Genomic DNA, 26698 nt, shown 5'->3' on the forward strand with positions numbered 1-26698 from the left:
ATTCCGCACCTCTGCTTAGGAATAGAAGCCAAGCTTTTTGCGGTCAATGTATCGGGGCTGTACTATGATGAACTTGACCTCCAAGTGCATAACGTATTGAGGAACAGGATGAAAACTCTACAAGAAGAAGTTAAAAGTATGCCAGGCAAACCTAGATTACTTCTTTTTGTCAATAAATACACATTTTCTGCTGACCGCCCGCTATAATGTTATGTATGACTCGGAGAACTGGTCACTGATCACTAACCCTAATTGATGGCTTTTCCCTGCAAACCAGATCGAGAAATCTCCAGAGTGAACACTGTAATGAACGTATCACTATAGCGAGTATCATTAACGCCAGCACGGGTGTAATACGAATTCGTAAGCGAAAACTTGTACAATGCGAATACTGTAATTGTTATAGTATGACAATGAACGGTCACATTTATTAGGTCACAGTAGATGATTCGATTATACAGAACATCCTAGACAGACCGCGCTGACGTGCCGATGTGGCCGGACAAACAGTAACCCCGGTATATTCGAAGCAGGAGAGCTTTTACGTATAAAAGCAGAAGGGAAGTGAGCAAATCAAAGACAAAAGTCATATACCTGTTAGTAGGATTCTCAGATATCTTGAGGTTCACATTGACGCGGAGTCTGATAACTCGTCCCCCTTTGACATCCAACCGCACCATCCCTGCTCTTTAACTTCACGCGGCTTTGCAAGTTAAAATGGAACAGGTGTCAGCTCTTTATGACCAGCTTCAGCAGTTGACTCAAGAAGGTCGAGATGAAGAAACTCTCGAAATCTGCAATCAGCTTATAAACATCGACGCGAACGATCAGCTCGCGCTTCGATGTAAAGTCGTGACACTTATTCGGCTTGGCAATTACACGGACGCCCTATCTCTCATAGCACGCCGCTTTAAAAACAGCGAAATCGACTTGTCGTATGAAAAGATCTATTGTTATTATCGAACCAATCAACTCCAGGCAGCTCTTGAACTGATTCAGCAACTTCAAACTAAGTGCGATGACGGCGATGCCTACAGACTCAAGACCCTTGAAGCACAAGTGGTATGTTTATAAACGACATCATGCAGGTTTCATATCTTTGCTCATCTTGCAAGCTTATAGCTATATGCGCAAGGAAAATATCAATTGGCAGTCCGTCTTTACAAGGATCTTTTGGAAGCGACCGATGCCAATTCTCCTCAATTTTCGGAAATGTACACGAATTTGCTTGCTGCAAAGGCTGGAGCGGCTTTTCTTGGTGAAGAGGACGAAGAGCTCAGCGATAATGCCCAGGAAAGCGATATGTACGAAGCGCTGTATAATAGAGCTACTTTAGCCCTTGCAAAATCCGATCTCGATGGAGCGAGACGTGCATTGGAAACTGCACGCAGTATGTGCTAGTCATGTTAACTACATTTATGCCAAGCGACTGAATACCTCATGTTTAGAGCTCTGTCATGATAAACTAACTGATGCTGATGCATCAAAGGAAGAGATGGATGAGGAACTGGCAGTAATAGCTACTCAGCTTGCTTTCGCTTATCAACTTCAAGGTTGTGTGAAGGATGCCAAAGAAATTTATCAATCAGTCATCGAACTAGGGTAAAACGATAGATTTTCAAGGATGTAGAATGGGATCTAATATATTGAGTAGGATCAAAGATCCAGTTGTGCGCTCTGTTGTTTCAAACAATATGATTGCGTTCCAGCAGAAGAAAGACATGTTTGATGTTAGCAAGAAACTCAAAATGGCCCTAAGCAAAGAAAGTGATGCTCGTTTGCAACGGTACCAAAAGCGCATCATTGCAGCAAATGAAGCACTTCTTCAAGTGTATCTTAATAAGGTAAGGTCCTGACAGCAAGTCAGAAGTCAATATTATTAACGACTTTGTAGCACTCTTCTTGTAAAGATATATGCCAAAAACTTTTGAAAGAATATCCAGAAGATGAACGGATCCTTCTCATCATGGCCGCCAGTACTAATCAGCAGCAAAAAGCTGAAGCCGCTGTCGAGGAGCTTAGGAAATACTCTGAAACCAACCCTAGGTCCTTGGCTCTTCGCTTTGCAACCATACAGCTTCAAATTTTGCAATCTCAAGCGGCATCAGCGCTATCCACATTGGAAGCTTACCTGTCAGCAATTGGCAAAGAACACAAGGAATATTACTATCGGCCAGCATTGATTGCCCTGCTAGTATGGCTGTATGAACAGACAGGACAATCTGAGAAAGCAATGACTACACTGGATGAAGCATCGACGTACTGGAAGACAGACAAGAGCTTTGCATCTGGCGCACCCAAGTCCATTATTTACCAGACAGCCGCTTTCAAACTGAAGACGGGTCGCTTCCAAGAAGCAGCGGCCGATTATGAAGAGCTTGTACGCTCTGACCCAGCAGATCAACAAGCTATCGCTGGTTTGATACTTGCGTACTCGGAAATAGATTCTAAGAAGGCCGAGCAGTATGCAAGCGCTCTTTCGGCTATTGAAGGAAATCAAGCGGATACTTCATTCCTGGAGCAAGCAGTGCCGGGTGTGAAACGACGCTACGTAAAAAAGACAGATAACCGGTAATGGGAGAAAGACATTATATTTTTTCTAGCGTTTGGTTAAACAGTATATCGTGCAGGGAACATATACCACGGTCAAAGACCAAAAAGAGAAAGCCTCTTCTGCCCAAGAGCAATTACGACCCTAGCAAGGCACCTGATCCTGAAAGATGGCTACCGAAACGAGAACGTTCTACTTACCGGCCAAAAGGCAAAAAGAAGCTTGCTTCGTCTGGTTCTCAAGGCACATACGTAGCAGGCGGAGGCCTTGGCTCGACTGGAAGTGCCAAGATAGACAGCAATGACAAAGGTGCTGCTACCGCTGCGCAGACTAGTAGCAAGCAATCATCCAAATCCAGAAAAAAGAAGGGACGGAAATAAATAAAGTTACTTGATATGCAAAAAGTTTATGATTGTCCCGCTCAAGGCGGGAGCCACAGGAGTAAACAATATACAAAAGTACATTTTTGGGGTAGGAGGAAGTGCTCCAGCTAGCACCGTAGGCAGTTTAACGTCATGCCCGGGATGGAGAGGTGCTTCTAGATACAGAGAATTCCTTGGTAGACCGATATGCACTTGCAAGCAGGAATATGTCACATAGACCACACACCATAAAATGAGAATGAATCCTAGCACACAACGTGGAAGATCAGAGCTGGCAAGGAAGAACCAGAGAAGGATAACAGGCAGAGCACCATCATCTGGAGGCAACATTTTGTTTCGAAAACTTTGTACATAGCACACGATATATCACAGGGCCCAGGGAACGTTCTGAATGAGTAAAGAAGCTCCATGTGTCTTAGATAAGACCGAACCGAGTGGTTGCAAACATCATGACATTCTGTAAGGAGAACTACTTGCACTTGCATGGAACAAGATAAGCCATTGTTCTTGTATCGAGAATGGCGAATACATGAAGACCTTCTTCACACGCTACAGACGCGAAAGCAAGTTTGGCAAAATAGAGCCATGGAATTGTACATAGATACCGGAAGACATGATGGAAGCGGAGCTCGACTTGATATGTAAGCGAAAGGCAATGGAGTTGTATTTATGAACATCTTCATTCTGCATCAAGCAGTCAATCTTTAGCATCCTCTGCTGAGATACCGCTCATACGCAGCTCGAAAATACAAGATTTTTATTCGAAGTCTGCGTCTGCGTTTGCATATTATACACCCCTTAAGATAAATGTCATAAATCTAAGCCTATCGTAATGCTTTTATCAGCCAGCATACTAGTACTTCGTCTCTCTCAACAAACGTTCTGTGTCGACGGCAGTTGCGATTCCCCAACGATTGCACATATTTCAGCACAGCTAAATGATGAACAATTAAGCTGGGCTCTGCAGTTGTTTTCTAGGCTAAGAGACTTACTGTCATTTGGAATAAACCACTAGACAAAAAAGTGACCTTGTTTCATCAATATATGCTTATCTCAGTCTGTCGCAAGGCTTTTTCGCTTCGTTTCCGCGCTTTTCTTGCTTTCTGCCCTCCTCCCGGATCTTTTCCGCTTTGTTATCTGCGGTTTTTCCCTCTGCTGTTGATTTTTATACCAAGTATCATGCTGCCGTCAACCCTGGATGGGGTGATTCTCGCTGTCCCCTCCTGACGAGGCATACTTCGGAAAAGCTTTCTATTTACATCGTCCGATTAGGGTTTGAATACTGACTATCTTTCGCCTTGTCATGCATCCCTCAATGTGCAAATATTCTCCTTCATAATTTAAATGTATTTTTGTCTACTTAGTACGCAAAATTATTCTCAATATACAGTAAAGCGAGCGGATGCTTCAGCAAAAGTAGTGGTGTTGACTGAGAACTAGTATCGCGCAATGCAATACCACAAAAGTATCACAAATAGCACCCAACCTTTCGCAATAGAGCTCAAAGCAGGAAGAGTTAGTGGGAAGAGGAGCTGTTTATTCATCAATAGGGGATCTAAACTGCCTTGGAAACAGAATAGGCTGTTTGTCGGCCTGCGAAACTCATTCAGCACACCACAGCGGCAAGTGGAAAGCTGAGCGTGACTCGGTTTTAGTGCACACCAAGAACGAAACACCGTTTCGAATCTCTGCCTCCAACTTTACCTCATCGATATGGATCCTCTCGCCGATCTGCGCCGCAGTGCATACAAGGCTCGCAGCCACTTCAAGCCAGAAGAAGTACGACGACGGCGCGAGACTGCGCAGGTCGAACTTCGCAAGCAGAAAAAGGAGGAGAACCTCGCGAAAAGACGAAACTTGAAGGCAGAGGCTTTACCAGACGATTCTGACGAAGATGTTGACATTACATCTATCGATGCTCAGGTAAGACTCAAGATCTTACGCAACTGTTATCTATTAAAACAGCGTACTAACGTTACTTTGCCGCTCATGAAAAGCTCATGGATATTTTGCCTGAACTGGTGCAAAATGTGCACTCGCAGAATGTCGAGACGCAGCTTGCTGCAACTACTCAGTTCAGAAAGCTGCTCTCTCGCGAGAAGAACCCTCCCATCGAACAAGTCATTGCTTGCGGTGTTGTTCCGCGCTTCGTCCAATTTCTGCGTTCTGACCATACTCTTTTGCAGGCAAGTGTCGTTCACAAGCATGTTTCGTTGCCTTTAGATCTGACTAGTTGCTTGTAGTTTGAGGCTGCTTGGGCCCTGACTAACATCGCATCAGGTACATCCCAGCAGACCCAGATCGTTATTGAGGCTGGAGCCGTGATTCAATTTATTGAATTGTTGAAGAGCAACGTGGCAGATGTCAAAGAGCAGGTAATGAAATGGAAAGCATGCCCCGTGTAAAAAAGTGGAAAAGGAGTTAACATCTGTACGCCTTTGGTTGAAATAGGCTGTTTGGGCTTTGGGTAACATCGCTGGTGATAGCCCTCGATGCCGAGATTACGTTCTGGAGCAGGGCGCTTTGCCTGCTCTCATGAATATCTTCCAGGAGGAAAACAAGTTATCTATGATGCGCAACGCCACTTGGACTCTTTCCAACTTTTGCCGTGGCAAGAATCCTCAGCCTGACTGGAAATTGGTATGTGGAAATGATTTTTTGTTCCTTTAGACATGCAGTATCTAACTTGCCCGCAGATTGCGCCGGCCCTGAGCATTTTGGCTCGTCTTATTTACTCTACTGACGAAGAAGTGCTTATTGATACATGCTGGGCCATCTCCTATCTCTCAGATGGCGAAAACCAGCGTATTCAGGCAGTCGTTGAGTCTGGTGTTTGCGGTCGTTTGGTCGAGCTCCTAGGCCATCCGTCTACTTCTGTCCAGACGCCGGCTCTACGTTCTGTAGGTAACATTGTTACTGGAGATGATGTCCAAACCCAAGCCATTATCAACTGCGGCGCTATCCCTGCATTGATGCAACTCCTCGGTAGCCCTAAGGAAGCTATCCGCAAGGAAACCTGCTGGACTATTTCGAACATTACAGCTGGCAACATCCAGCAGATTCAAGCTGTTATCGACGGTGGTCTCATCCCTCCACTTGTTCAAATTCTAGCTCTCGGTGACTTTAAGACCCGGAAGGAAGCATGCTGGGCTATCTGCAATGCCACGTCGGGAGGTCTCAACAAATTGGATCAGATTCAGTATCTCGTTGAAGCCGGCTGCATCAAGCCTTTGTGCGATATCCTTACAACTATGGATAACAAGATCACACTGGTAGCATTGGACGGTCTGGAGAACATCTTGAGAGCTGGTGAAATGGAAGTCGTAAACACGCCTGACGGTCTCAACCCGTACGCTATCATTGTCGAAGAGTGTGGAGGTGTGGATTATATCCATACTCTGCAATCACACGAAAATGAAGATATTTACAAGAAGGCATACCAAATCATTGACAAGTACTTTAACGATGTTGAAAGTACCGAGGGAGACATGGTTCCCGAGGCTGAAGGCCAGTTTACCTTCCAGCAAGTACAAGCGCCTCAAGGTGGATTCAACTTTGGTGCACCGCAGTAAAAGAGCACACACAAATCCATTAATCCCTATTCCCCATTCAATCCCCTCCCCTTCAGCCCACCAAATGAACACACTCTTCTTATTCTTTTTTCTCTATTCTTTTCTTACACTCATACATACGCCGCGTTTTCTCTGTATTCTCCCTTTTTGCCTTACACGCCGCAATGCCGGTAGAAATAAAATAGCGTATAGCAGCGAAAACACTTATCATGAAAGGAATTTTCCTTACTCAATTTTATATTTATGTTAGATAGATGCAATTAAGCATAGTTCAAGCGGAAAATATCGTTGAAGACCCAGTAAGAACCGCCTTCAGGCACAAGCTGGAAGGTTTGGCTGAACATTTGAGGATTTTGTTCCTCATCGACCTGGACACATAAGGCGCAGTTAGTGAAAAGGTTCATTTGTTTAGTCTATCCATTTATGCTTACCAAGAGCTGACCAGTGACGGTAACGATGATGGTACCACCTTGAGGGTTGCTAGGCTGAGCGTCGATGGTGCTGATGCGATGAGCGACCTTTTGGAAGGGCAGAGACTAGCAATGGAGAAGAAGACGATATCAGCCAAACCCAAACTCAAAAAAAGCGTTCCTGAATCCATGCGCGCAGAAAAATCCAACTAACCGTAAGCTTTTCAACAATGTTGGCAGCACCCATGAACTGCGAACCCTCAAAGGTGAGCAAAGATTGCTCGCGCTGCGACCGAGGATGACAAGCGTCAATATCCAGGTACTTTGCAAGATTGTCAAGCAAAAAAATTCTTACGTAGAGGGGCAAAAGTTCCTGTCGATTGGCATCAAAAGTCTTGTAGTAAAATTCGACGAAAGCCTTGGCGACCTCTTGGAAATCAGCCATTGTGATTTGCTAGTGGAAAGAAGCAAAAGCTTGACGCGAAAAGGCAAGAAAAAAACTTATCGGGGACTGAATATCCCGGCATCGCTACAGCATTCTTCTATGGCCTCCCACCGCCGATTCCCGCTCACTTGATCTAGTAATGGATAGTTTCCAAAGTGTTCACATTATCGAGTTAGCTTGGCGTTTATGCAAAGATTATATTACTTGGAGATGCATACTCTCACTTGTCAAAAGGTAGCGCAGCAAGTGTCTTTTTGGAAGTTAAGGTCAATTTACATTTTTTGAGAATAGACCGGTGCCAGCCTGAGTCAGATGCAGACCATTGGAAGCTTTTTATAAATATTGCGAGTAAAATGTGTATATGCATATTGATTCAATTGGACATCGTTGTACTAGCTAATATCCGTAGAGACCAGCATAGACTGGGACCAAGTAACAATTCCAAGATTATTTCACTTGCGACATGCTTTAGAAAATATCATCCTGCTTTGGTAACTAGCTGCTTATACTCGCAGATATCTTCATTTCCCATCCGGATGAAATTTTACATTTTTCCTTGCGAGTCTGCTCCGTGATTGGATGCTCCGGGGAGGGTATCTCGATACTGTCTTCAGTCTTCACCTTTGCGTGCCCTGCTTCACCATCATGGCCCCGAGACCGCTAGACTAGGGGAGTCTTTCGCGCGAGCGAACATCCGAGTCTTATCTGCTGTTGTTATAGTTACTTTATTGAACTTCTCTCCCTCTTCTTTGTTATTTCGCCAGGAAGAAGTTGCTTTCGTTGCACCTTTTTCTTCGAATGGACGTTGACCGAATACTGTAGATAGTCTGACATGGTGAGCCGACCGTAAACTGTCACTAAGCCCGTACGGCTCCCAAACGGATGCAGACTCGTCACACATCATACAGAATATCAACATTGCTATGCAGATCGCCTTTGGAACACGCTAATACAACAATGGTTACGAGAGCTGCTGCCAATTGTCCGAAGCCATGCTTTGAACAGATAAACACACCAAACTCTGTTACATCCTTACTACCTCAGATGCCCTTCAGCTTTTTCCCGATTCAAAGCGAACGGGCCCTGCTGGCTAAGAATTAGCACTCGCTCACGGAACAATCCAATTATCCTTGCAAAACATGTAGAATTTATCTGATATTAAAGAGAATACTGTATAAACTACCATGCTCGTACATATTGAGCTGATTCTTTACCTTCTAATAGCACCTTTGACACGTTATAATCACTGTCTTCAAAAGGTATATACCACGCGAAACTGAGATTCCTGATATATACACTCGAAGACATCTTTTCTATATTCGAAGCATGACCTATTGCTGCCACTATTGCTGCATCCTTCATACTTTTATATTACCCTTACAGACCGGTCGAATGTTGCTCAAAAATGCCATTTTGAATTTGGGGGCAGCGTCTGAAAAGACAGGGTGCGCACCGATTTTGTCAGGAAAAGTTTCTAAAAGACATCAGACGTCTTCCGACATTGCCATGGATTACTCTAATTAATGTTCGAGTTCCGTTGTGTTACGCCGTGTCGTACAATGCTTGTCCAATATCATTTCCATGAAACGCTGAACGGTCCTAAGTTTGGCATCCATGTAGCGTATTCAGCAAACGCAGGTCGTAAAACACATCTTCGTTTATAATATGTAAACACAGAGTTCCTTGCGTCGGTGTTCGTTTTCGTTCATTTTATGGTGTAGACTTGGGAATGAAGGAGGCTTTATGCGCAAAGACAACTGCTATCGTGTTAAATCTCGGAGGAGTATATTGACGAAAAGTTACACGACATGAACATCCACTTTTATCTGCGAGGCGGTGCAAATCTCGCTTTCTTTCTTTCACTCACTGCTGTTTACCACCATGGCATTTTTTACAAACTTTATCGCCGAGCTATTTGATGGTGACGAAGATGAGGAATCGCGCGAGGCCGAAAATGCGCGTCAGTACCATCGTTTCGAGTCCTTTTCTCCCGTTCGTCATAATGCTCAGGTCAAATATTTTATCGATGGTCGCGACTATTGCTGGTAAAATGATGTAAACATACCAAATGTGTAGGCATGTTGTACTTAATCAAGTGTAAACTTAGGGCTGTCTCTGAAGCAATCGAACGCGCTCAGAAATGTATTTTTATCGAAGACTGGTGGTTGGTAAGTTAGGCAACCAGCTAATTTTGGCTGAGGTACTGACATTCGATATTCCTTTTACTGCCAAGTCTCCGGAACTGGTTCGTGGAATAAATAACGTACCCACAAATATCGTATATTAATGCCGTAACTTTAGTATCTGAGACGTCCGCCGGAGAAGTATCCTGAATACCGCATCGACGCTCTGCTCAAGCGAAAAGCAGAAGAGGGTGTTAAAGTCTTTGTCGTCGTCTACAAGGTAATAAGGTCTCGAAAGCCGTCTCGGTAACAGGTTTCGTTCTAAGCAGAAAGACATCGTATAGGAAGTTTCGTTTGCTTTGACAAACGACAGTGAGCATACTAAAGAGCATCTGGAGTCTCTTCATGAAAACATTGTTGGTATGGCTCATGATTACAATACTTTCTTGTTGATATCAATCTAGCCACGACGTGCTTACCCGGACACACATAGTTCAAAGATCTCCTGACTTTAGTCTCAACGGTCGCGATGCATTTTGGTCTCACCACGAGAAGATCTGCGTTGTTGATAACAGTATTGCTTTCTTGGGTGGCCTAGACCTTTGTTATGGGTAAGTCACAATATGCAGTTGGATGAAACAGTCAGCATATTCCAATGAAATCGTCGTCTTTACATAGTCGGTGGGACACACATGCACATCCCCTTGTCGACTTCAGTTCAGAAGGCAACTACGAGCTTATTCCCGGGCAGGACTACAACAATGCTCGTGTTCAGGACTTTAAAGACGGTACGGTTTGTCTGTGAGCACTGCATACTTTTCTACTATCGCTGCTGACAACACTTATCATTGTAGTGAGACAATGGGATCTGCGTTTGATTAACAAATCCGTCACACCCAGAATGCCGTGGCACGATGTTTCCCTCTGCATCGTAAGTTTCTTTTTAAAGCTTACGTTGCGTTCGTCAGGTATTCTTACCATTATTTGATTTCAGCGCGGTGCACCCGTTCTCGATGTTTCTCGTCACTTTTGTGAGCGTTGGAACTATATAAAGCATAAAAAGGCTATGGACGACTCCAGTGTTCTTTTCCTTCGACCTCCTCTAGGTGCCTTTGGTGGTCACCAACAGTTCTCGCTTCCAGGCGATGATGATGAATACGAAGCTCACCAGTCTTTCCGTTTCCCGCACGGTACGCGTAACGTAGATGGTACCTGCCGCGTGCAAGTACTGCGAAGTGTAGGAGACTGGAGTTTGGGTGTTGAGAAGACAGAACACTCGATCCAAAATGCTTACATCTCGGCTATCCACGACGCCGAGCACTTCGTTTACATTGAAAATCAGTTCTTCAGTAGGTGAAGAAAAAAGAATTGGTCGTTACTGAGACGCTGTAACCTTGTCAAACTTTACTTTTAGTTACTGCCACTGAGGACGATGAAGACTACGTTCTCAAAAATCAGATCGGTCAAGCGATCGTCAGACGTATTATTCGGTAATAGCTCATTTTCGCTATGCTTTACGTTGTAATATTCTGGCATGTCGCTGACCTGCATTGTTCTATATTTCCAGCGCTGCAGAAGAACAAACTCCCTTCAAAGTAATCGTCTTGATGCCATTGATGCCTGCTTTCCCCGCCGATCTGAGTACAGATGCAGCTGCAACTGCGAGGTACGTCGTATATCAAGCTAACATAATACAGAGTTTGTAGATATTAACCATGTCTGTATAGAATGGTCATGAGTTACCAATATGAATCCATTTGCCGCGGTGGCCGCAGTATCATCGAAAAGCTAACTGAAGCTGGTGTTGATGCCAACGAGTATATTCGCTTCTTCAGTTTGAGAAACCATGGCCGCATGAACCGTCAAAAGATCGAAGAAATCATGGCTCAACAGGCTGGGTACTCAGCTTTGGAAGCTGACATCGAAGAAGAAGTGGACTATGCTCGCGTATCTGCGTATGGAGAAGAAAGCGCTACAAACAGCGAGTTCGTATCTGAAGAACTCTATATCCATGCCAAGTTGCTCATTGCTGATGGTGCGTCAAGAACTTTGTAACCTCACTTAACAGCTTATCTTATTCTTTCCGCCTTCAATCAGACAAGGTTGTTATTATGGGCTCTGCCAACTTGAACGATCGTTCACAGTGTGGTGACCGCGATTCGGAAATTGCTGTCATTGTTGAAGACCAGGATAAGATCCCATCGCAGATGAACGGCGAATATTATGAAGCCGGTCGCTTCGCCGCCACCTTGCGTCGCCAACTCTGGAAGGAACATCTCGGTCTCATCAACGATACTGGCATCGATGATGTAAACGAGGATATGATGCCATTGCCTGTTCCTCAGATCGATTATACGGAAACTGAAGAGGACCGTCTCGTTATGGATCCTTTAAGTGAGGAGACTTTGAACTTATGGTATGATACCGCACGTACAAACACCGAAGCTTTCCGTGCTGTTTTCCACTGTGTACCGGATGATACAGGTAGCTATAACAGTTCTTCGATGCGAACCGAGAACATGACTAAAGATTCTACGTCTAGTCACCAACTGGGACGAATACAAGGAATTCTATCCGTCTGGTGAAGACATCGACATCGGCCACGTCTACAACCCTGACATGGGCGTGGATGAGATTACGGAAAACCTCAGCAGAATTAGAGGACACCTTGTCGAATTCCCGCTCAACTTCCTCAAGGAAGTCAACCTCCAAGGCGACGCTATACCGATTATTTCTGATTTTACTGCAGAGCTGTATACTTAAAATTAGCTGTATCTTGATTTATCCAAAAAGACATGAATAATGGACCTGTATCAATACGTTGCTGTTGACTCATCTTTAGCGGGTTTTATGCTACTGCTTCGTAAACTAAATATGAAAAGGAGGAAAAGTTGTTTATTACTTTATCGGATTAGATGGAGAACATTATCGTTTCTAGACACGAATCGCGCTGTGTAGGGACCAATATTTACTACAAGTCCTCCATCACGCATGTCATCCAAATCTGGCAAGATTGGCTTTCCTTGTGCATCAAAGCAAGGCTCAATTTTGCATTTTGCAAAAAGACGTACACATATTTCAAACTGTTCCACTTCAGCCTTTTGATACAAAATTGAAAGTTTAGCTACAAAGTGAGAAAGTTTAGAATTTTTCTCAAATTCCTACCAGATGTATGCCAGGGCAAATTCGTCTACCCCAGCCAAACACAAAATGATCACGATTTTCAACTTTGCCGTTGGCACATGCAAGCATCGTGTTCGTATTTTTCAGGAATCGTTCGGGAATAAATTTGTCTGGGTTCTCATAGAGTTTTGAGTCATGGTGCATGGCAAATGTGTTTCCAATGATAGCTGTTCCTTTGGGAATAAAGTACTGGCGGAAAGTAACTGTAAAGTACTCGATGAATATAAGCCGAATATTGAGCAGATTCCTCGTAGTTACCATCCTCCTCTGCAGAATGTAATGCAAGGTGCGTGACTGGCCGGTATCGCATACATTCTTTCTGGACAGCTATCAAGTATGGCATTGCTTCCCTGTCAGTGAATTCAGGTAGTCGATTGTGCTCCTTGATGAAAGTATCAACTTCAATGCATAACTTTTCTTGTACATCTTGGTGATGAAGAAGTACGGCAAACATCCAAGAAAGAGTTCCTGATATGGTATCTGAACCACCGCCAAGGAGATCAGCTAATAATTGTTTGCATACAAGCATTTAGTTAACGTTACATAGCATCTTTGATTTTCATGTGAGGAACTTACTACTTATCACCAACAAGTCGTCATCATCCATTCCATACTCTTCTTTCATTGCATACAGACGCTTAAAAAGGCTGTCTTGATCTGACTTGACTGCATCCTGAATCAGCATTCTTGACATGGGGTTGCGGCGGGTTTCAATAAATTTGCGGAACTTTCTCTCTCGTCGCAAAACGAAGTCGATAATTGAGAGTATAGGGAAAAATGTACCAAGATCATTGTGTATGCCGGCTAGCTCGAAGCCATCGTCTCCGTCGGCAACCATTCTCTTGAACAGCGGATCATCGTCAGAAGGGCAACGGGTAGCGAAGCATGTAGCTAATATAAAATTGAGGCCAGCTCTGAGAACTGGGACTCTTGGATTTACACTGCCTTGCTCTTTGGTCTTTTGAATAAGGTTCTGAATGAGTTCATCGGCTTCCTTTTGACGGATGTGACTAAATTTGGATAAAACATTCGGCGCAAGCACCGACAACACGGCTGTTCGATTGTTTTTCCAGCTTTTACCCGAAGGAGCAAAGACTATTCCCCTAGAAACGCAAATGGTTGATTAAGATCTCATGCAGCCGAAGCAAAAGAAAAGGCACATATACGAACTTTCCACCGAGTGAGTAGTAATCATGAGAGAATCGCGTCTTAATTCTTCCAGAAGTCTGGGCACCTTTAGAGCTGAGGAGCTCGTGTAGCATCACGGGATCGCTGAGCACGACCCACGTTTGCACTCCCATTCTGACACGAAATATCGGGCCGACTTGTTGCCGCCAGTCATTGAAGACAAGACTTGGAAGCTTAGTAAAGGATGGAGTGTGCCCTTTGAAATCCAAGTTAGACTATCGATTTTGAACTTGTCAGCAGCACATATTAAGTAGATCAAAAGTTACCGATGTAAGGGAAGCAACCGTTCGGTATGGGGATAGCTTCAAATGCCTGCTGTTCGGCAGACTTGGCCGACCAAGTCCGTAGAGCCATAAATGCCAGCATGGACGCTGCCACTGCACTCAAAGCAGGGACGTATTGCTGATTATCCTCAAGTATCTTGGAGAGCATTGGTGTGTTAACCAAGAGCATCGTGTCCTTCTGTGATATATATGCCAGGATGAATCACATCGGGTAAGCACGGGCGGCAGAGGCGCCGGGAATTCAGACCCCGCAGCATGCTTAAGCTTCTTTGTTCTTTTTTTTTTCTCCCCTCGCTTTTCCCTTTTTTTCCAGTATTGCCAACTTTAATACCGCAAACGATTATGACCATTCTTACGAACTTTGGTGCCTGGTTCTCTTCATCCAAGGCAAAACAGGCTAGTATCGCTAGCAATGTCTTGAAACGCAGTCAGCAACCGTTCACAAGCTCCTCTGTGCGGCCACATCCTCAAGTGCGTGCTGAAGCGCAATATCAACGCCAACAATACCAGCAAAGCGGTTCTGATCCAGAACTCATAACGGAAGGCTCTATCCTCAATGCATTTCCACGTCCTAACTTGACACCAACTCTGCACTTCTCTTTGTTTGGATTGCAAAACTCGCCTCCATCTGGGAATGTCGAAGGTCGCAAAAGACGCTGCACCAATTGTGCCGGTCCACATTCTACCGAGTTCTGCCCTTGCTAATCCCAATTATACTATGGTATTCTTCTATCCTCAACACCTTTCTCTTCGTAACCGTGTCCATTCGTCATTGCTATACGTCACTGCTCATCCACATATACTACACCACTCGAAATCGTCGCTATAACTTTCATTACTGTTTCAATTCGTTGCTGATTGTCGTTCATATATTTTTAAATATTCAATGAAATTCAATTAAATACACAGAGATTTTGCAAAAATATCAAAGTATCCTTCAGATCTTTTTTTAGTAATTGCCGAGAGCTTGGCATTGAGGGGAAGTCCTCTTGATGTGTCACAAACGAAGATTAGCTGTGTGGCTGGAATCTAACATCATTGTCATCCCTCTTATCACAAAATTCGGTCTCTCCGAAAATCCTCGATAATATCTCTTTCGCTAACATATTCAATGCTGTAGCATCAAAAGAAATTTTCTGCACAAGATTGAGGAGTATATGTAGAGCACACGATGCACAACCGTTGATAATAATTGGTGCAGGGCTGTGTGAATATGCAGAGGACGCGCCTTTTGCACTTTCCATGTGACAGGCTTATTTCCAAGACAAACAGGCAAGAGAGTCCGGCATTTCGATCCTTTGCCAAGGCTTCTTGGACTGGTTGATTGCATACGTCCTGCTTCCTTTTTTGAAGCATTGGTTCCAAGATGGCGTAGAGCATTTGTATTCTCAAGTATAAAGCTCATATATGATCGCATATGTTCATGGTAAGAACAAATGCTTTTCTACTTTTGAGTCCTGTTCTTTCTTTCAACATATGCAGATCGGCTTGGAAATCCCATCCAACTTCACAAACACTGATTATAACGAAGTGGCACTAAGCACCAGAAATTCTGGACCACAGCACTGCAAAGGGCAACCACTGCAAACTGCCACTAAGTTGTAATCATTTAAGTCTTCTCCTTCCCCCCTTGACCAGGCAAGGATGCCTACACATTCCCTTGTGGATTTCATACAGCGGCATCCATTTTATACTGATAGGCTACGGAATAGTCAATACGCATTTTTCTTTTCGATGAAGGCTATAGGGACCAGAAAAAATAATGTTTACTTTTGCAATATGGCAGGCAGAATACATAGACGCCAATCTTTCTGAAGAAACCGACTTTGAAAATTTTTGGATATTCAGCATTGCATATGCACTGTATCCAGATCTAGCCGATGACCAGCAGCAAGACAGATAGGGGCAGAGTTATGAAAGCAAACCTTTTGGGTGGCAAGATGTGTATTTTCGAAGTTTTTGGTGCTTTGTGCTTTGTGCTTTGTGCATCGCGACGCAGGAGCACCAGGACACCTCATACTTTGATGTAACATAGTGTTGACTTTGGTGGATTAGACTTTTGTATCCTTCAAAAGACTGAGTGATGCTTCATGCAATATAATCAAGAGCTTTAATCCATTCCACTAGGCCGTTGATGAATGAAGATATCACATAGGACAGAGAAATATAACAACTCAAGGGTGTATTCCCGCGAGCGCAGGTCTGAATAAAACGGGAATTCGACGACGCTCTGCTTGCCTGCAGACGGGAAGCAGATGCAAAACCACCGGAGGATGGAGGTTTATGAAGGTTAAGTGAGTTTAATATGTTATGTAGATTTTATATGAAAATATTTCCCATCTGGCGAGGCCGAGAGCAGCGAGCCGAATGCAGAGGTGTAAATGGCCTTATCAGTCCATCTGACAAAAAATTGTTTTCGGTGAGGTTCTTTCATTTTCTCTTTCTTCTAGAAACGATGTAATGGATGTCACGAAGTTCTCTTACCCACATTTCATCCTCAATAACGAGAAATCCATGAGGGTCTTTTTACAGCGTGATTGCTCTTATCTGGCCACGGGCGCGGATTGCCGAAATGATCGACGCAATTCGCGACTTGGATGCACAGATGAGACATGGTGAAGAGCGTCAGAACCATCGGCTCTCGTTCCAGATGTATCCGATTCGGAGAGTTTGCAACTTGTGGTTGTGCTTACATTGGTTGGAGGGGTCAATCTTTTACTGAGCAAGACCTAACTTTCAATGATGAATCCTGTAGTTGTGCTTATGCTGCTGCTGTTGCTGGTACTGCATCTGTAGATACTGTTAATGATCTTTCCTCGACATCGGACGTACTTCAACGACAACAAGCTACATTCTTAAATTAATTAATCCTAGGAGTCCAGTTGTTAATTTCGCCATGCCGAGAAATTCATAGAAACTTGTATTTCAGTCTGCTGCGTTATGCAAAGGTTCTTCAAGTCTATCTGATTTGGTCAGCGCAACGGAGCAACTCTGAAAATTTTTTGATTTTCGATTTTTGCAAATTATAGTTTTTTTACTGCACGAATGGCACGAAAATCGAAGAAGGACGAAGAGCTGTCAGAACATTCTGAGGATGGGACGCCAATGGAAGAAACTATAAAAGAGGAGGAGGGAGAAGAAGAAGAGCAACAGCAAGGCGAAGACGAGGAAATGGAGGAAGCTGGCGAGGAAGAAGAGGAGCTCATTCTTAACGACGACAAATTAGAGATCGTAGGTGATCGTGGGATCGTTATCGATCTTCATAACAATCCTCTAACAGATAACCTTGTAGCTTACGGGACCACACCCTGATCCAACTGCGGTGACATTTGTGTTCAAGGATGAAGATCATACCCTCGGCAACTCTCTCCGGCATATCATCAACAAAAAGTAAATGAAAAGTAGAACATGATAGGGCAAACTATGACATTAATGAGCTCTTTACTCTAGCCCTGAAGTCGATTTCTGTGGTTACTCTATCCCTCATCCTTCTGAAGCCAAAATGCATTTGCGTGTCCAGACAACCGGTAAGTAGCTGCAAATTATGAACTTTGACTGCAAAAGATTGCAACAGATTCTAAACGACGGTTACTTTTACAGAAGAAACGACGGCCGTCGATGCCTTGAGGAAAGGCTTTGATGATCTCCGGGATATGTGTGATCACATTGCTAGAACATACGAGAAGGTCTTTGCGGAAAAGGATTACATACTTGAGGACACCGAGGTCGTATAAAACCACACAACGTGCAGTTACTGCTACTATTGTACATACAGTTTGCATTATAAGAGTTTAAACAAAACAAAGTTTACGTCTTTTTTTCATATGAAAAATTTAAATGTCGATACAGTAGAGAGTTATCTAACACATTTATCTTTTTCCCTAGATACTGTTTTTTGACGCTACTTGGGACGACGTTTTGTGCTATATTAGAATATACTTTGCGGCCTGATGAAAAGAGTTGATGTTGATGATTTGTGCTGAGTACGTTTTACAATGTCTCCACGTACAAGTATGTTACATGCCTCAAGCATAGTCTCCAAGAAGCACAAAAGCCATCCCGAAGTAGCACCAACGCGAGAATTGATGAGTCATAGGCTCATATTGTACTGTTTCGTTCTGCTGCTTACCTCTCCTGAATTAAAAAATGTAAGCATGCGTTTATAGAGATTCTATCCAGTGTATACTTACCAAATCACTCCGAAGAGCGAGGTGAGGTGATGTCCGTGCGTTTCACGGATGCCCTTCCGGCACCTTGGGCTTTTACATGGTTAGCAATCAGAACTCGAGTTCAAGCCTTAAAGCATGCTTATCGGTGCCGAAGGTAGGTGACTTTGTATCCAGCGTTTGCAAGGCTGAATATTTTTGGAAGGAAGGCTTTTCCGATGTAATAGTTGGCTTGGGCAACCAATATTGCTCCTCTCCAGAGGTTGCTTGCGTTACATCATCTGCCACTTTACTGAGCTTATCGGCGAGAGGCCACATGCCGCGAGTGACGGGCTTGACCTTCATCAGCGATTTTTTGCTTGCCTTGACAGTTTTAATGCTTCCGATGATCGGTCTAAGCATTGATTCCTGCGCCTTCTCAAGGTCATGTCCGCTTCGGCTCGGCTGATCATCATTGGTTTGTTCTTGCCTACCTTTTTCGCCTCTGTTTGCTACACGGGCATTGGTACAGTAACTGTGTTCTGCTTTGTGTTGCTCCTCATCGGCGGCGGCGCGTCTACGCATAACCGGAAAAGAGTAGAAGAATACTGGCAAGATCCACCATCATGCGCTTTATTATCAAGCACAAGACGCGAGGAACCAGACACAAACTGCCCAGTTTTTCAACGATCGTTGCTGATCTGCATAAGTCTTCAGGGTCTATACTTGCTAGTTTTTTAAAAGATATCGAGCGTGTATCTTGGAATAAAAGAACAATTTCACGAACCAGGCGATGCCGAAGATTGAAGAAAGACACACTGAATCATCTGCGCAAACCACAGCTCAAAAACACTGGTGCAAAATCACAGGCGCAAAATAGAAAACACATAAGCGCAAAATTGCTGCCTACACTGGCGCAAAAATCCCACTGTGTCGATCGCGGGACCGCACACATGCGAAATTGCATTTCATACGCAGCCAATGAAATTGCAACAGGTCGCGCTTGGCAGCCTTCGCAACCTACAATATGAACCGATTGCTGCTACTTGTAGCACTGCTCGTGCAGTGTCTTGCATTCGTAGCTGCACAGAGCGACTCTAAATTGCAACGGCTCTCGAAAATCGCGAGCTCCAACAATGGTCTTGTCAAGCTCACGTCAAACTCGTTCAACCAATACACTGAAGGAAAGCGCAAGTATGGCATCGTTGTTCTTTTGACAGCACTTGATGATCGAATCCACTGCTCGCCATGCAGGTCAGAGAAGAAGAGTATATTCATGGAATATACATCCAGAATTATTTAAATGTGCCTTGTGTTCTTTAGGGAATTTGATCCTGAATATAAGATCGTCGCGTCGAGCTTCCAAAAGACAGAGGATCCAAGCAAGGTGTTCTTTGGACATCTGGACTTTAACGACGGAGAAGCTGTCTATCAAAAGGTATATCTGCTTGTTGCTGCTAAAGCTACGAAGGCGAAAAGATTATTAAGGATGCACCTCTTGTAGATGGGTCTCCAAACTGCACCTAATGTATTCTATTTCCCGCCTTCGCCGACAGGTAGCAAGGTGGAACCTGTCAAGTATGATCTTTCTAAAAAGCAAGTATACAAGTACCCAATAAGATACAATGGACTTGCTGTACTTAGTACAGTCGCTAATAAGCAAATAGTGGTTTCTCAGCAGAAGCATTCGCCAATTTCTTATCTCGTGAAATTGGTTCACCGGTGCCGGTAAAACGCCCCGTAGATTACTTCAAGCTTGGTGCTACGATCTTCCTTGTACTTGGTGCAGCTGCAGTTTTAAAGCTAGCATATCCGTATCTTGGCGTTTTCTTGTACCACAGAAATACGTGGGCAGCAATTTCGATCATTACTATTTTGACAATGATATCTGGCCATATGTGGAACAAGATTAAACATCCCCCTTATGTTATGCCCGGCCCTGGAGGCAAGATCAATTACATTGCAGGAGGGTGAGTTAAAATATACCTTTGCAACAGGCCTACATGGCCAACTGAATTATCCATCATTAGGTTTCAACAGCAACTTGGAATGGAGTCGCAAATTGTAGCTGCTATCTGTAAGTATATACTCGTGGAAAAGTTATGTGAGAATGCAATATTCCTGACTTCTGGTTTACAAGATGGATTACTGGCGTTTTCGACAGTCGCTTTGACAATCACCGTCCCCAAGATGGATGACAAATGGCGACAACGCGTAGGCGCATACGTATGGATGACTTGTATCATTTTCGTCTTTAGTTGCTTGATGAACCTGTTCAGGCTCAAGAACGGTGCATACCCATTCCGACTTTTATTTTAGAGGAATAAATAGTGGAGAACTAGATTGCAAATCTCATACCATGCTGGATGCTTTACATGTCTGTGCGACGGGATATGCGGCCGAACGATAATTACACAGCCGCCTCATGCATGTCGGTCCATTCATAGCAAAATCAGGAAAATAGGGATGATCGAAGCTACATTTCATCTAAACACGATTAAATGCATATATCCCTTCGTATCTGCCTCTAACGACATGTACATACTATTCAATACTATGTTTCATTACTTCGCTTCTCACAGTTGTGCTTTTGTTATAATGAAATGTACAGACCGATATAGTGATATTTAACAATGTTTAATCATTATGAGCTGTAAAATAACAGAATTGACTTCCAAATTTGTAATAGTATTTCAGACGTTGTGAAGCAAGGTACAGACTTCAAGAATTACCATCACTTATCCATATTGCAATCATATTCAGGCCCTTAGGATCCTTGATGCTGCTATATTAACAACTTTTCATCGTTTCTTTAATTCTAATAACTGATGGCTTATTCTGAGCTGAACTGTTTAGGTTCATATGGATGTACGTCTGTTGTCAATCGTTGAAAGTGCCTATTCATTCCGATGCACAGACACGCAACGAATATAGACTAATCCTGGTCAAGTGTACAGAACCGTGACACTTTCGGTGGTTAAAGCTCAGCCTCAGCGAAACTTTACCGTGCAATGCTCTGCCACGGGCTTGGAAATGTCAACGAGTCGTCAAAACAGACCTAATCAATAGTAAGCATATTTCTTCAATGGGTTTTGCCTGAATCTATTGGCCGCAAACAGAGAAGAGAATGGATAAAAGTAAATTCGAGGTACCTTATTAATTTCTCCGCCAGCAAGGATAATCTCTAATTGAAAGCCTTGGTTTAACCTATGATGGCACTTGCAGGCCTAAGGTTGGAACAGAAGGGTGTAGATAGTCATCGCATGCTGCGGGGCATGCTTCGCAAGGATGTGGAAAGGGGTTGTGCGACGACGGGCGCTGTTGCACCATCAAAACGCCCAGTGCCCAGACCTTTTCGAGAGCGGAAGAGCTTACGATAATCATTGATCACAATATCAAATTAGAAAAATGATGGCTATACAGTTAAGCAGAAGTAGTTGAGCATAAATACCTGTGCGGCATTGTTTTCCAAGGTCGCATCGGAGCAAGGCTTATTTCTCTTCACTCGAGGAAGCAGATGTCAGTGTTACAGCAATATTAGGTGGCCATTTATGGCAATACCGGATTGATTGTCAAGAACTGTCGCAGCGATGGATGCCGTTACAAAAAATACTTTATATGCTCATTTCCAGGTTTCGGTGATTTCCTCATGCCGTACGATCTGCACGCGGTTTTGGGGTGGGTAAGTGTATGTGTACCACAAGCCCCTAGCGTGTTTAGCCACCGGTCGGGTTCTTTCCTTAACGGAACGTTTGACAATAGCACCTGGGCGTGTGCTCGTGGTGTGAGGTGAACCGATCCATCTACTAGTTGCCAATGTGTTCGGGATACGATGTCCATCTTTTTCCCTTTCTCCATTTCTAAAAGCTCTCACACTTCCAATCCTTTCTTTCCTTTCTTTTATTCTCCAGACTTCCTTAACCTTTCGCGATCAATGATTGGCACCGATTTTCTAAAGCAACAATCTCGTGATAAACCGAAATTTACACATATTGCTAGGTACGTATGGACTCTGAAAATTTTCGTCTTCATCATACTACGAAACTGAATCGCCCTCATTTCCTGCTCAGTCATGCTGCAGGGAAGCCGCCTGAAAGTTCGACCTCCACGGACAACACGGCCATTCCACCCCAAGATATCGCTTTCGAGCCATGTATCAGCAGTAGCAGTAGCGACCACCCCATTCTTCTCGAGCCCTCTGCAGGTGGTCGCGAGCGGGCTGCTCTGGCGACGGTGTTTGGAGTACAAGAATACACAGAATCTACAGTATTCTGGGAGCGGCTGGCCTTTACCGAGAACAAAGGCACTGACAGTATGAATAATGAAGACCGTCATAACAATTGCAAATTTGCAAAGCCGGCAATTCAGGCACCAATGCTGGACGATGATGCTCGCTCCGAAAACGCTCCAAAGATTGACAACGGCCTCCTATCTTTACCAGATATACCAACAGTCAGCAAATTCAGTGATTTTCTTATCGAAGATGAGCATGGCATGGAGCTCATGTTTCCAGCCAATCCATCATCTGTGTTGCTACATTCATTTCCCTCGCCCGTAGCCGAAGGAACAGCGGAGGACAGATCATCCATCTTATCATCTGTTAGCATCAGCCAGGCGCTACCTGCATCGAACGAGCTGTTGCATGAAAGCACTAGTACAAGTGAAACTACGACGACCTCAAATATTACATCGACAATCTCTCCACCACGACTATTCATTGGATATCCTCCGGCCATTTTCGATATGCTTACATCAGACGATGACGAGCGTATCATTGTCTGGGGACAACCACCTACATCACCTGTTTCCTCTTCACATCAGAAAATAGCCTGCTCATCACCATCAATATTATCAGGAGACAACGACAACAAACCCTCATCCCTGCGAGGATTTTCGTCAAACGCGACCCTATCGTCGGCACCGAAACGTCGTTCAAAGTTAGTTAGTTCTGCACGAATGTCGGCCCAATCAATCTTTGCCGATGGATTGCACAAGCTCGGCCGCCAAAAAAGCTTGCCTGCTAGGCGTCTCCAGCCTCTTTCAAAGTTGTCACACCATCAGTCCTCTTCGGAATCCAGGGACGCACCAACTCTGGTCAAGCGTGCCAGCTTTTCCCTTAAGCGCAACAGCGTTTCGGAGATGCAAGGTGAAACGTTGTCAGCGGTGCAACAGGAACAGACTGATGAAAAAGTCATCGTGGCTGCATCTGTGGAAAAGCTCGTGGAAAAATTGACGAGCACTTTGGGTAAGTCAGGCAATAACCGCTCATTATTGCACGATAATTAATTCGAAACTTAGATTATACTTTGATGACTGACTTCTTTTTGACGTACCGGGCCTTTATCTCGCCAATACAGCTTTGCAAGTTGCTAATTTTACGCTTTCGGTGGGCACTTGAAAACGATCAAGAGTCTCGCAAAATCGTGAGAATTAGGTAAGCGAGGAATATGCTGTATACCCAAAAGTGGCAAAAAGCTCTGAACATGTAAAACCTAAATAAGGACATTCGTGGTTATGCGGCACTGGTTACTCAACTACTTTGTGCATGATTTCTTGCCATGCCGTGAGCTCCGGCTTACTCTGATATCTTTCCTAAATACGCTTTCATCCAACACTACTGTATGCAAATCGGCTCGAGACCAACGAATCGTTAAAGGTCTGAAGCGTATCATCAAGCGTCTCAAGCTGGTTCACATGAGTCGCCCGAATGATGATATCAAGTTCGCCAACGATGTTCCACCCAGACCGCAACTTTTACCATCTGACTGCAGCACATTCTCTACTGCAATGGATTATGCCCCTATTGACGATGATGATTCTAACGATAGTGTCCTCACACCGGGTGACTCTGAGGCCGTTCTTCACGATGCCTACATGTTCAATCTTTCACCATGCGATATCGCAGCAGACGACATTTGGGAAGAGGAGCATGCCATGGCCAAGTTACAATACGAGAGGCGCCGAAAAGAAGAGGAGGATGAGCGTCAGAGAGCAGAGTTCTTTAGCTATTCTGGAGACTCGGTAGGAGAAGCGCCGTCGTCACCTTCATCACCACCGCCATTGACTCCTACCGAAGAAGCAAACCTCAACAGCAATAGCGGCACAAAACGATTGCCTAACCATGGTACTGTAAAGCGACCACCTTTACCATCATCGTTTCTTTCCTCCACTTCATCCAGCATACATTCTCTGTTAGAAGAGCAAAACAGCAGCCCTAAACCGTTCTTAGAAAACGTGACATCCAAGGGCGGACGACAATACGTTCCTGCAACGATCATACACGACGTAACGCCAGAAGGACAAGAACATGAAAAGCAGATCCGCAGGGTTCCATCCAAAAAATGGTGCAAGGCCTCTCCTGATGAATCGCCTGTCAATATGGTCAAGCAGCAAGCAGCCGAACGCAGCTTACCAGCAGACGTTGCTGGTGAGCTAGGCGATGTACGTGATCACCCCCTCCCCAGCCAGACTATTCCCGTTGTCGGCCCCGATGGTCTCTCTCGTCGTTTGTCTCGGAAAAGCATCGAGAAACGCAGAAGCGAGAAGAATTTGCGTGAGTTGACGGGCTCTGACAGCGCACCCGCTTCTATGGTTACAACGCCGCGGTTGACAGGCATGGATAGCAGCACTAGCAGCACATCTGACATTCCGCCCTTGCCCACAGCCGTGACGGCAGCTACAAGTGATTCTGCACCTGTCTCTCGCCTATCTCTGCAACGTAAAAAGAGTTTTCCAACTTTCAAGAGCTCAAATAATTCGTCAAGCAGTCAATCATCTTCACCTCTCAAGGATACATTTGAAGCTCTCCCCTATGACAAGACGACTGCCGCTCCGCCTCCTGCCACTACATTTTCTGAACCCGCAAAACACACGCATAAGCGAAGGCTATCAAAGAAACTTGCTAAGCTGTTTAAGCAACAACAACAACAACAACACCAGCAAGAAACGTCTGCCAAGCAAGAGCCATTACCCAGACAGGAAATGCAGCTGTCCTCAGACTCTGCCAAAGTCGAAATAGCGCAGGAGCAAGCTGGTGGAGGCTTGCAAGGCAACATCTTGGGTCACGTAGTTGCAGAGTTGCGTACAAATCCTCAGGATGATTTCGAAGCGAAGCGTATAAGCGTTATCCAGACAGGCAAGACAGCCCGTGCTCGTGCCAAGAATGGACCTATCTATCTCAGTCATCTTGCATCAGAATCCATGAACTTCGATAGTGCTAGCTGTATGTATATTCAAGAAGATGCTGCTGCTGACGAAAGTGCAGATGACGAGGACGAAAATAATGCACAGAATGACAACAAACGGCTAAGTCGTGGTCTTTCTATACGGTCCACCAACAATGCTGGACGTACCTTATCACTCATTGTGGAGCCGGATCGATGGGCACTGCAAGCTGAACAACAGACAGAAGAGCCTGAAGAAGACTGGCGGCGGTCACTACCACAGGTATCAGCACAGATAATCATGTCATCAGCAACTGGACATCAGCAATCAGATCATCCTCCTCCAAACTCAGTCCCTGCTCTCCTTCACACTACAGATTGCAGCACGCTCCAAAAGAAACCAGGCGAAAAAAGTTTCATTCTCAAATACCGATCGAGCAAGCTTGCTCAACAGTTCTGCATAATTGAGCAGCATATATTATGCGGTGTTGAGTGGGAAGAACTAGTTGATTGTCGATGGCGGGATGGCGTTGCTGCCTCTGGAGGTGTACAGCGACTTATTCAGCGATTCAATACGGTTTGTCAATGGGTCGCTTCCGAAATAGTAACTGCAAAGGATACAAGCGAGCGCATTGAAATTATCCGGAAATTTATCCGCATAGCACAGGTAAGAGCTGATTGAAGATCAAGTTTGTGCAATGTTTTACTGACAGGAGCAAACATTGCAGAAATGCAAAGCGTACGCAAATTTTGCAACGCTGCTCCAAATATTACTTGGTTTGCAATCACCTGCTATATCTCGTCTTCAAGCAACGTGGAGCCAAGTGGGTACAGCTGATATGCGAGTACTCAACCAGCTTTTCGAATTTACATCTCCAATGAAAAACTGGAAGAATATGAGAGATAGCATGGCCAATGTTGCTGAAGGACACGATGAAGATGATGGCAAGGGGTGTATTCCTTTCCTGGGAATTTACCTATCTGATCTTGTCTTCAACTCTGAGTTGCCTGCATATATTGAGCCAACTCGGCCAAAAGGCGCATGCGAGTCTCTAGTCCTACGGCAGCCACTAGTGAACTTCCACAAGCACCGCATCACTGCCACTGTTATAAAGCGCGTGCTTGCATTCCAAAACCTCGCAAGACGATACCCGTACGTACCCGATCCGCAGCTTTACGAGCGCTGCCTCCATCTGGAGACAGTGGATAGCGAAACAATTCGTAAAATGAGCCTGGAGCTCGAACACTAGA

The 26698-nt window shown here is 44.5% G+C and overlaps 10 protein-coding genes across 10 annotated transcripts; 7 read left to right on the forward strand and 3 right to left on the reverse strand.

The window, feature by feature from the left end:
- Window positions 1-717: 717 nt before the first annotated feature.
- VTP01DRAFT_6276 (uncharacterized protein) lies at window positions 718-2931 on the forward strand (the record flags this gene model as incomplete). Its single annotated transcript, XM_069385159.1, has 6 exons — window positions 718-1062; window positions 1123-1390; window positions 1449-1602; window positions 1655-1844; window positions 1895-2571; window positions 2631-2931. 6 exons carry the CDS (start codon window positions 718-720, stop codon window positions 2929-2931), a joined length of 1935 nt encoding a protein of 644 aa, XP_069242649.1.
- Window positions 2932-4647: 1716 nt separating this feature from the next.
- Window positions 4648-6506, forward strand: VTP01DRAFT_6277 (uncharacterized protein; the record flags this gene model as incomplete). Its single annotated transcript, XM_069385160.1, has 5 exons — window positions 4648-4857; window positions 4932-5120; window positions 5178-5309; window positions 5386-5574; window positions 5631-6506. The coding sequence occupies 5 exons, from the start codon at window positions 4648-4650 to the stop codon at window positions 6504-6506; spliced, it is 1596 nt and encodes a 531-aa protein (XP_069242650.1).
- Window positions 6507-6766: 260 nt separating this feature from the next.
- Window positions 6767-7361, reverse strand: VTP01DRAFT_6278 (uncharacterized protein; the record flags this gene model as incomplete). The annotated part of the gene is made up of 4 exons (XM_069385161.1): window positions 6767-6874; window positions 6938-7042; window positions 7131-7202; window positions 7272-7361. The coding sequence occupies 4 exons, from the start codon at window positions 7359-7361 to the stop codon at window positions 6767-6769; spliced, it is 375 nt and encodes a 124-aa protein (XP_069242651.1).
- A 1881-nt stretch (window positions 7362-9242) lies between these two features.
- On the forward strand, window positions 9243-12247 carry VTP01DRAFT_6279 (uncharacterized protein; the record flags this gene model as incomplete). Its single annotated transcript, XM_069385162.1, has 14 exons — window positions 9243-9406; window positions 9469-9529; window positions 9595-9606; window positions 9663-9764; window positions 9829-9904; window positions 9978-10095; window positions 10163-10272; window positions 10339-10415; window positions 10479-10833; window positions 10899-10974; window positions 11052-11150; window positions 11212-11519; window positions 11582-11968; window positions 12027-12247. The coding sequence occupies 14 exons, from the start codon at window positions 9243-9245 to the stop codon at window positions 12245-12247; spliced, it is 2166 nt and encodes a 721-aa protein (XP_069242652.1).
- A 140-nt stretch (window positions 12248-12387) lies between these two features.
- Window positions 12388-14287, reverse strand: VTP01DRAFT_6280 (uncharacterized protein; the record flags this gene model as incomplete). Its single annotated transcript, XM_069385164.1, has 6 exons — window positions 12388-12582; window positions 12650-12870; window positions 12926-13171; window positions 13244-13770; window positions 13838-14051; window positions 14122-14287. 6 exons carry the CDS (start codon window positions 14285-14287, stop codon window positions 12388-12390), a joined length of 1569 nt encoding a protein of 522 aa, XP_069242653.1.
- A 194-nt stretch (window positions 14288-14481) lies between these two features.
- Window positions 14482-14844, forward strand: VTP01DRAFT_6281 (uncharacterized protein; the record flags this gene model as incomplete). Its single annotated transcript, XM_069385165.1, has 1 exon — window positions 14482-14844. One exon carries the CDS (start codon window positions 14482-14484, stop codon window positions 14842-14844), a length of 363 nt encoding a protein of 120 aa, XP_069242654.1.
- A 2340-nt stretch (window positions 14845-17184) lies between these two features.
- VTP01DRAFT_6282 (uncharacterized protein) lies at window positions 17185-17873 on the forward strand (the record flags this gene model as incomplete). Its single annotated transcript, XM_069385166.1, has 4 exons — window positions 17185-17370; window positions 17432-17529; window positions 17590-17666; window positions 17740-17873. The coding sequence occupies 4 exons, from the start codon at window positions 17185-17187 to the stop codon at window positions 17871-17873; spliced, it is 495 nt and encodes a 164-aa protein (XP_069242655.1).
- Window positions 17874-18416: 543 nt separating this feature from the next.
- VTP01DRAFT_6283 (uncharacterized protein) lies at window positions 18417-18869 on the reverse strand (the record flags this gene model as incomplete). The annotated part of the gene is made up of 1 exon (XM_069385167.1): window positions 18417-18869. The coding sequence occupies one exon, from the start codon at window positions 18867-18869 to the stop codon at window positions 18417-18419; it is 453 nt and encodes a 150-aa protein (XP_069242656.1).
- A 442-nt stretch (window positions 18870-19311) lies between these two features.
- Window positions 19312-20603, forward strand: VTP01DRAFT_6284 (uncharacterized protein; the record flags this gene model as incomplete). The annotated part of the gene is made up of 6 exons (XM_069385168.1): window positions 19312-19538; window positions 19608-19722; window positions 19789-19880; window positions 19952-20254; window positions 20315-20361; window positions 20425-20603. 6 exons carry the CDS (start codon window positions 19312-19314, stop codon window positions 20601-20603), a joined length of 963 nt encoding a protein of 320 aa, XP_069242657.1.
- A 1615-nt stretch (window positions 20604-22218) lies between these two features.
- Window positions 22219-26697, forward strand: VTP01DRAFT_6285 (uncharacterized protein; the record flags this gene model as incomplete). Its single annotated transcript, XM_069385169.1, has 5 exons — window positions 22219-22283; window positions 22355-23529; window positions 23583-23718; window positions 23786-26114; window positions 26176-26697. 5 exons carry the CDS (start codon window positions 22219-22221, stop codon window positions 26695-26697), a joined length of 4227 nt encoding a protein of 1408 aa, XP_069242658.1.
- Between the last annotated feature and the right edge of the window lies 1 nt (window position 26698).

This window comes from Rhizomucor pusillus, assembly GCF_041956525.1.
Source record: "Rhizomucor pusillus strain CBS 183.67 unplaced genomic scaffold VTP01scaffold_3, whole genome shotgun sequence".
Lineage (NCBI taxonomy): Eukaryota > Fungi > Mucoromycota > Mucoromycetes > Mucorales > Lichtheimiaceae > Rhizomucor > Rhizomucor pusillus.